The sequence below is a fragment of the Zingiber officinale genome, chromosome 10B, assembly GCF_018446385.1.
Source record: "Zingiber officinale cultivar Zhangliang chromosome 10B, Zo_v1.1, whole genome shotgun sequence".
NCBI classification, from domain to species: Eukaryota; Viridiplantae; Streptophyta; class Magnoliopsida; order Zingiberales; family Zingiberaceae; genus Zingiber; species Zingiber officinale.
Genome location: NC_056005.1, coordinates 83,938,560 through 83,947,546, shown reverse-complemented (window position 1 = coordinate 83,947,546; position 8,987 = coordinate 83,938,560). Strand labels below are relative to the sequence as shown.

Below are 8,987 nucleotides of genomic sequence, written 5' to 3'. Positions count from 1 at the left end.
GAGATATTTAAGAGTATTTATTTAATTAATTTTATATATATTGAATGAATATAAATAAATATTTATTAAATTGAATATTAAATTTATTCATGAATTCATTTATAGTTCTATATTTAAATGAGCCGTATTATTTTTTTCAATAAGAAAACTAATATTTGGACTGTGATACAAGTATAGGGTATCCATATACTCTTTCGAATATTTATTATTTGATAAGAAAACTAATTAATGGAAGGATAAATTTGAGATGCCGTACGTTTGGACTTATTTTCGATAATAGATAGAAAACCTTCATGATATCGGTCAATTAGCCGCCATCGAGCTGGACTACTTTGACCCTGCATCTGCAACATTAAGATGCCACAGATAGCAGAAGTCTCCTAAAAATCAATTATTATAGGAAACTCCATCCATCAGCATCAACTGTACGAACAAAAACAAGTCTACTAGTCCCCAAATCTACTGTATAACGATTAGACCTTTTAAATAATTAACTTGACATTTAATAATTGAATATATAAATTTTTTTATAATGGGATAGATTGAACACGAACCCTTCTCTATTTATCCTAGTGAGATTTATGAAACCGGATTGACCATCTCCCAATTCGAAGAGAATTAAAAACAAAATCAAAAGAAAAACAAGATCTACTTAGCAATTTCCATGAAGCTGCCAGCTTCTCTTATAGCTCGATCTCTTCTTTGCTCCATCCTTTGGGTTAAGATAATAGGTGGTGCGTTCTCCTCTTGGGCATAGCCCGTCAAAGGCGAAGTTGGAAAATTTGCAGACTAATATTTCACACTTTCCAATCTCTTTCCGACAATCTAAGAAGACTTGTAGAGCAGTTGGGCCAATGTCGTCTACTGTCCTTTTCTGCCATTAATATAAATACTAAGGAGGAGGGTTGCTCGATTAGATTTATCTTGCTTCTGCGGCTTGCAAGAGTGGAAGGTATAGCGACAACTTCTGCTTCATCGCTTCCTCCTCCCTGTTTCACTTTCCCTTTTTTATTCTGCTGAATTCTTCTTCCCGAGATGCTGTTTTTGTTCCTTGCGATGGTAATTCTGTTTTCTGCAGTAGCGAATTGAAGAGTTCCAGGAGGCGAGATGGTTTCCAGCCCACTGAGCAAGGCAGTTCTTCAGAAGTCACTGAGCTTTAAGAATTGGGAACCTCAAGAGCAAGCCAGCAACGATGAAGTTGCAGCATCGCATCCATCTCGCATCAAGACCCCTGTCAACTTTGTGGTTCCCCGTGTGAAGCTCCCTCAGCCGGCTTCCTCGTTCACATCCCCGAGGATTTTGAGCGAGCTAGATGACGCCGCCACCACCCTGCAGAAGGTCTACAAGGGATACCGAACCCGGAGAAACTTGGCGGATTGCGCGGTCGTAGTGGAGGAACTCTGGTTCGCATCCAATTTCACATCGCTCGCTCTACAAGTAGTTAAAGCAAAGGAGTTTGATTATTTCTTGTTTGAACTTCTTTGATACTGTCTTTGTTGTTGTTGCAGGTGGAAGGCACTGGATTTCGCATCACTTAAGCGCACTTCTGTCTCCTTCTTTCACGAGGAGAAGCAAGAAACAGCAGTCTCTAAATGGTCGAGGGCCAAGAACAGATTAGCTAGGGTGAGTTCTCAATTATCTTGCCATGTTTGTTTGTTCCTAATAGAAACTCCATGAAATGAAATCTATTCTCTCTTTCAGGTCGGTAAGGGTTTATCCAAAGACGAAAAGGCCCAGAAACTGGCATTGCAGCACTGGCTAGAAGCTGTAAGCATCCATCTGTTTCCTCTGTAAACCATGTTCAAAGACGAGTTCAAAGAAGTTAGTTTCCATTGCGCAGATCGATCCCCGGCATCGGTATGGTCACAATCTGCATCTGTACTACGATGAATGGTTTGCCTGTGAAAGCTCCCAGCCATTCTTCTACTGGTACAAACTAAGAACCATGCAATTCTTTTGTTTACGAGTGGTTTTTGGCTGATGCTTTCTCCTTATGAAGGTTGGATGTTGGAGATGGAAGAGAAGTGAACCTCGAAAAGTGCCCGAGAAGCAAGCTTCAAAAGCAGTTGATTACCTACCTTGGTCCAGTAAGCTCCTTGTACAACAAAATTATTTTTTTCCCCCCATTAGAATGAATCTCACAAAGCAGCTTCAAATTGCAGAAAGAGAGAGAAGCTTATGAAGTGATTGCGGACATGGGGAAGCTTCTGTATAAACAAAGTCAGGAGCTTCTGAGTACTACTGAAGGATCCAAGTGGATATTCGTTCTCAGCACCTCGAGGACATTATACGTCGGGCGAGTATGTAAAAAAGATCTAAACATGGTGTGTTCAATGCCTATTTAGCTTACTGACATGCTGTTGTTCATCTGAGCAGAAGAACAAAGGCACATTTCAGCACTCTAGTTTCTTGGCTGGAGGAGCTACATCAGCTGCTGGTAGGATGGTTGCAAAGGAAGGCATACTAAAGGTATGAAAGACATCCAAGTTAATGTGACCTCAATCTGTTGTTAATTATCTAATAAGCTGTTAAAATATCAGGCTATATGGCCATACAGTGGGCATTACCTCCCTACAGAATACCACTTCAAGGAATTCATTAGTTTCCTTGAGGACAACCATGTAGACCTCACTGATGTCAAGGTGAACTAGTTAATTCTTTCTTCTTTTCATCCAAAGGATCAATTCTTTAACCTTTTTCTTTGCAGAGGTGTGCCGTCGACGACGACGAGTACCCCACGCAGGATAAGAATGGTGTTGAAATAGCAGTGGCAGTGACTGAGGTTGTGAATGAGATGGCTAATGATAGGAATGAAGTGGAGAGCAAAGAAGAAGTTGAACAGCCTTCAGAGCAAAACAATGCAAGGGAGGGAAGTGAGGAAGTGGTTTTCGAGATCGGAAAGCCTTTGTCGTGCAAATGGTCGACCGGCACCGGTGCTCGTATTAGCTGTGTCTGTGACTACTCTGCCGATCTCCGGTCCAAGGCCCTCGAGCAAGTCAACCTCTCTCCCAGGGTGGTTCCTTCACCCATTTGGAACAAGTTTCCAATTCCTTCTCCAAGGCCAAGCCCCAAAGTTAGGCTGTCACCGAGGTTTCAGTACATGGGCATTCCTACTCCCACTACCGTCTCCCCTGTCATTGCCCTGATGCAGTGAAGCCGTGCAATATCAGTGACACTAATGGAGAATGAACTCGATAATTCTTTTGTTTGGGATTGTGTAGATTGGTTGTTTGATCGAGATGAAGGATTTGCTTTCCCTGATCTTCTTTTTTGCTTTACCTTTGACTCACCATCGGGTTGTAGGATTCTGAAGTGAGGTGTTTCTTTCTCTAATCCCTCAGCTTGTGTAATAGAAATAACTTTTTTTCATGGAAGAGAATCCTTTTTCATGAAATTAGATTGGTATTTGAAGTAATTTGAAAAATATTCCACAATCTATTGGATTGTTGCTTGTTAGAGAATTTATTGAATTAAAATTACAAAAATTAACTCAGATTTATCTATTAATATAGCTCGAGTTAATAATCTTAAACTGTTAGTTATATTTGATTAGGTCAATCTGTTTCTTTATCCAAACGGTATTCCTGAGTAAGAAGGTTGTAGTTCAAGTCTGAATAGATTGTCGTGAGTAGGAAGATTACTCTAATTGCTTCCCGAGTACCACGAGATCCGAGTGGGAAGTCGAGTTCTCGAGCTGTCGAGTGTTGAGTCGAGACACCGAGTGCCCGACCTGCCAAGTCGCATAGTATTGAGTCATCAAGTAACGAGTTGGTTGAGTGCTCTTGAGTGGAAGTTGAGTGTTGTCAAGTCAAAACGTAAGACACTAAACTGCCGATTCTGAATGAGTTGCCTAGTTAGGAAAAAGAGATGTCGAGATATACGTTTGATACAATTTCCTTAAAATAGATTCGTCTCATTCAGTGGTATTTTGAGATTACAATGAATATCTATTTTTCAAGATACAATGGAGAAATCATGGTTGCAATCTAGCATAGGTTGTTCATAGTGAACTGAACAAATATCCAATTATTATTACGGAAAAAGTTATCAATCGAAATGAAAGAAATTGGGGTACAAATGTGGAAGAATCTCTTTTTTTTTCCTTACCTTCCTATTTTGTTCATTTGCTTGAACAAATTTTTTGCTAACCGGTCTAACATTCAATATGCACAGATAGTACTCGGACACAAATCAACTTGATTAATTGTAACTAGAGCTATGAATTTACACCCTTTTGGGCTCCAGTTCAGATCCTCTGTCCCCAAATTTTTCTGTCCTCGTGTCCCCTGCCGATCGGACGGGCCAGATTACATCTCAAGGCATCATGACATCTTTAAGATGTGTGCAATATCCTCGTGATGTGCAAGGCATCTGATGCGGATATTGTTTGGGGGCAAGGAGAGAATAAGGAGGAAAAGGAAGGGCAGCTTGGTCTTTTGGCGAAATAGGGTTTTCTTGTTAAAAGAGTCACTGTTCATCCGAATGAAGGGAGGGGGGTTTTCGAGTTTTTCGCCACCGCCAGATAGGAGGCTGCCAATCTTCTTCCTGCTCCCTCGCCGGCGCCGGAGCCGGCCGCCGGCTACTCCTCTCCCCCACCTCCTGCCCTCCGGCCTCCACTACAGCACCGCCACTAGGGGCAAGAGGTGGGTTCGAGTTTCTCCATCACTGTTGCCGCAAACAAGGAGGAAGAAGGCAAGTTGGGGGGTTCGTGTTTTGGCCTTTCGTTGTCGACACGAGGAGGTCTCCTTCGTGCCTTTTACGCCGCCATCGAGCATAGAGATGGGAAGCTGCACCCTCCGCCCGGTCCGTCGCCACCGGACGAACCCGACGCCTCTCTCCCTCACGCTCACAGCCGTAGCGTCCAGCGCCCTTTGCCGCCTCTTCCGGCGTCCAGCGTCACCGCCTCTTCCAGCGTCCAGCGCCGCCGCCTCCTCCGGCGTCCTGCTTCGCCGCCTCTTCAGGCGTCCTGCTTCGCCGCCTCCGGCGACTACTGCCGACACCGCCTTAGGCGGCTATTGTCTTCAGCAGCCACTGGCACTGCCTCCAGCGAGCGCCGCTCCCGGTGACAACCACCGTCACCCTCCGGACAGTCGTCGTTCGCATGCTCAAGTTTCGTATTATTTGTCTACTTTGGCCTGCGAGCCGATGGAGTATTCGGCCTGCGCGCCGCTATTGCATTCCAACCTTCGTGCCCCTATTCCGGCCTGCGAGTCGAAGTTGTAGTTAGGTCGCGCATCGCCATACAGATCCATATCGCATCCGGCCTGGAGCCACAGGAGCCAGTTACTCATCTGGCGGACGTCTATCTATTCTTCACGGCCACGACGACCTGATCAGCGCTGCAACCATCATCCATCCGTCCGAGGGCGCCCCCGGGGGCAGGGTACGTGTTCGTACTCGTCACTTATTTTATTGCTCTATTTATGCGGCTACTTATATATTCGTGGGACCCGCCTCGAGCATCGGGGTACCAGAGACCGGGGCAACCTGGTCGCTGGCTACAGGTACCGTTGACCAGGGGACTTCGGATGACTTGGTCAACACAGAAGATAGCTCATCATCCGGGTCATGGGGATGCGGTCAACATTCCAGGCACGTCACACCGATAGGTCCGTCTTCTCAGCTTCCCGACAGGATCAAATTGGTGACTTCTCTGGGAACGCACCTGGTCTGGAACGTGAAGACAGACGACCCGGAAAGTTCCTACATCCTCATGGCCTTGAGGGGTTTCGACGAGTATATCGTATCCTCCTCACTCCACGGGTATTCGGGAGTCGAGAAATTGAGAGAGATCCTTTGCTGGTCGGTAGGTTAGTTTTTCAGCTATATTCTCTTTCGGTCATAGAATTTATCATAATTTCTCGAACGAGGACTCCCATGCCGATCGACCGGGTTTCCATCATATCCGAGCCATCGGCTTGATGACCAAGACCCCGTGTCAATCGACCAGGTTTCCATCATATCCGAGCCATCGGCTCGATGCCCAAGACCCCGTGTCGATCGGCGGGGCGTGTATTATCCGAGCCACCGGCTCGATGTCGAAGACCCCGTGCCGATCGGCCGGGCGTATATTATCCGAGCCACCGGCTCGATGTCGAAGACCCCGTGCCGATCGGCCGGGCGTATATTATCCGAGCCACCGGCTCGATGTCGAAGACCTTGTGCCGATCGGCCGGGCGTATATTATCCGAGCCACCGGCTCGATGCCCAAGACCCCGTGTCAATCGGCCTGGCGTATATTATCCAAGCCATTGGCTCGATGCCCAAGACCCCGTGCCGATCAGCCGGGCGTATATTATCCGAGTCACCGGCTCGATGTCGAAGATCCCGTGCCGATCGACCGGGCGTATATTATTCGAGCCACCGGCTCGATGTCGAAGACCCCGTACCGATCGGCCGAGCGTATATTATTCGAGCCACCGGCTCGATGTTGAAGACCCCATACCGATTGGCCGGGCGTATATTATCCGAGCCACCGGCTCGATGTCGAAGACCCCATGTCGATCGGTAGGGCGTATATTATCCGAGCCACCGGCTCGATGTCGAAGACCCCGTGCCGATCAGCCGGGCGTATATTATCCGAGCCATCGGCTCGATGCCCAAGACCCCGTGCCGATCGGCCGGGTGTATATTATCTGAGTTGCAAGCTCATTGTTGAAGACCGTCGAGCGGCGACGTTAAACTCTAGAGTCGAACCAGCAACTATAAAAAACCCCGGCTTGAAGACCGTCGAGCGGCGACGTTAAACTCTAGAGTCGAACCGGCGACTATAAACCCTCGGCCTGAAGACCGTCGAGCGGTGACGTTAAACTGTAGAGTCGAACCGGCGACTATAAAAACTCCGGCTTGAAGACCGTCGAGCGGCGACGTTAAACGCTAGAGTCGAACCGACGACTATAAATCCCCCGGCCTAAAGACCGTCGAGCGGCGACGTTAAACTCTAGAGTCGAACCGGCGACTATAAAAACCCCGACTTGGAGACCGTCGAGCAGCGACGTTAAACTCTAGAGTCGAACCGGCGACTATAAACCCCTCGACCTGAAAACTGTCGAGTGGCGACGTTAAACTCTAGAGTCGAACCGGCGACTATAAAAACCCCGACCTGAAGACCGTTCAGCAGCGACGTTAAACTCTAGAGTCGAACCGGCAACTATAAACCCCCCAGCCTGAAGACCGTCAAGCGGCGACGTTAAACTCTAGAGTCGAACCGGCGACTATAAAAATCCAGGCTTGAAGACCGTCGAGCGGCGACGTTAAACTCTAGAGTCGAATCAGCGACTATAAACCCCCGACCTAAAGACCGTCGAGCGGCGACGTTAAACTCTAGAGTCGAACGGGTGACTATAAAAACCCCGGCTTGAAAATCGTCGAGCGGCGACGTTAAACTCTAGAGTCGAACCAACGACTATAAACCCCCCGGCCTGAAGACCGTCGAGCGGCGATGTTAAACCCCCGTCTTCATGGACTAGTTAATCGGATATTCTATCTCCCCCGTTCGGGGTCTAGCAGTCTTCACGAGCATCTATCTCCCCCGTTCGGGGTTGAGCAATCTTCACGAGCATCTATCTCCCCCGTTCGGGGTCAAGGCGCCTTTATGAGCATCTATCTCCCCCGTTCGGGGTCACCCAGTTTTCACGAGTCGCGGAGCATATCGAAACATCTTATCCCCCCCCCCCGTTCTAGGTCGAACTATCGCCAATGGTCACGGACAAGAGTCCCCACTGGTTGCGTCCAGGATAGCTCATGGGCTCTGTGCCCGTTCGACATCGGCTACTCAGCTTTACTTGATTGTCGGGCCAGCATTTTACGATCGTCCGTTGACTATTCTTGGTGCTGCTCGGTAAGCACTCTCATAGCCGTCCGATCGGTATCCTTCGATCGTCCGTTCGGCCACACGCTTGAACTAGGTCGCACGATAGACGCTCTTTAGGACGCCCAGTCACATTTTATAGTCATCCGATCGATATTTTGCGAGGCTCGATTTCCATTCTTCTGAGTGTTTGGTCGGCATCTTCGCGGTCGCACGCTCGACATCACTCGTCCGATCGGTCTACTCGACACCCCATGTGTCGCTCGATTGACTATCATTTTACATGTTGCTCACTTAATGTTTTGCCGCTCGCTCGGCATCGGTTCGGTGGTCGACGTGGTATTATTCCTCGTGGTTTGCTTGGCATGGCTACTATCTCTCGCGCGACGTTCTCTCAATTACCCGGTTCGCATTCTTCCGGTTGTCAGATCAGCATCTTCTCGAGCGCGCGCTCGGCTCGATCTCCCATCTTTCTACCCGATCAGCATTATCTCCATTGCTTGGATCTCGCACTTTCTCGTCACTTGCTCGATACTACCTGAGTCACTTGCTTGGCATCACCACAGTTATTCGTGCAACGTAATGAGATGAGCCCCGTGATAGGATTTCGCGTTCGTTAATGGTTCTATTTCAGGCCTTAGTCTAGTCAGTCGGACTTGCGCCTCCTTCGACTAGACTTGAAGGGGAGGCTTGTGATGCAGATATTGTTTGGGGGCAAGGAGGGAATAAGGAGGAAAGAGGAAGGGTAGTTTGGTCTTTTGGCGAAGTAGGGTTTTCTTGTTTAAAGAAGCACTGTTCATCCGAATGAGGGGAGGGGGTTTTTCGTGTTTTTCGCCACTGCCAGATAGGAGGCTGCCAACCTTCTTCCTACTCCCTCGCCGGTGCGGGAGCCGGCCGCCGGCCGCCGGCTGCTCCTCTCCCCCACCTCCTGCCCTCCGGCCTCCACTACAGCACCGCCACTAGGGGGAAGAGGTGGGTTCGAGTTTCTCTATCGTCGCTGCCGCAAACAGGGAGGAAGAAGGCAAGCTGGGGGGGTTCGTGTTTTGGCCTTCCGCCGTCGACACGAGGAGGTCTCCTTCGTGCCTTTTATGCCGCCACCGAGCATAGAGATGGGAAGCTGCACCCTCCGCCCGGTCCGTCGCCACCGAACGGACCCGACGCCTCTCTCCCTCACGCT

General features: G+C 48.5%; 1 protein-coding gene across 1 annotated transcript; it reads left to right on the top strand.

Annotated features, from left to right (window-relative positions):
* The first annotated feature begins 798 nt into the window (after positions 1-798).
* LOC122029778 (IQ domain-containing protein IQM1-like) lies at positions 799-3,434 on the top strand. The gene is made up of 10 exons (XM_042588908.1): positions 799-952; positions 1,079-1,403; positions 1,509-1,623; positions 1,702-1,767; positions 1,841-1,929; positions 2,000-2,087; positions 2,163-2,300; positions 2,377-2,469; positions 2,541-2,642; positions 2,708-3,434. The coding sequence occupies exons 2-10, from the start codon at positions 1,108-1,110 to the stop codon at positions 3,152-3,154; spliced, it is 1,434 nt and encodes a 477-aa protein (XP_042444842.1). The 5' UTR covers positions 799-952; positions 1,079-1,107; the 3' UTR covers positions 3,155-3,434.
* The last annotated feature ends 5,553 nt before the right edge of the window (positions 3,435-8,987 follow it).

Coding starts and splice junctions, on each gene's coding strand:
- LOC122029778 (XM_042588908.1), top strand. CDS start 1,108: ATGGTTTCCAGCCCACTGAGCAAGGCAGTTCTTCAGAAGTCACTGAGC. Junction 1,624..1,701: donor CCAAGAACAGATTAGCTAGG/GTGAGTTCTCAA, acceptor TCTCTCTTTCAG/GTCGGTAAGGGTTTATCCAA. Junction 1,930..1,999: donor TCCCAGCCATTCTTCTACTG/GTACAAACTAAG, acceptor CTCCTTATGAAG/GTTGGATGTTGGAGATGGAA.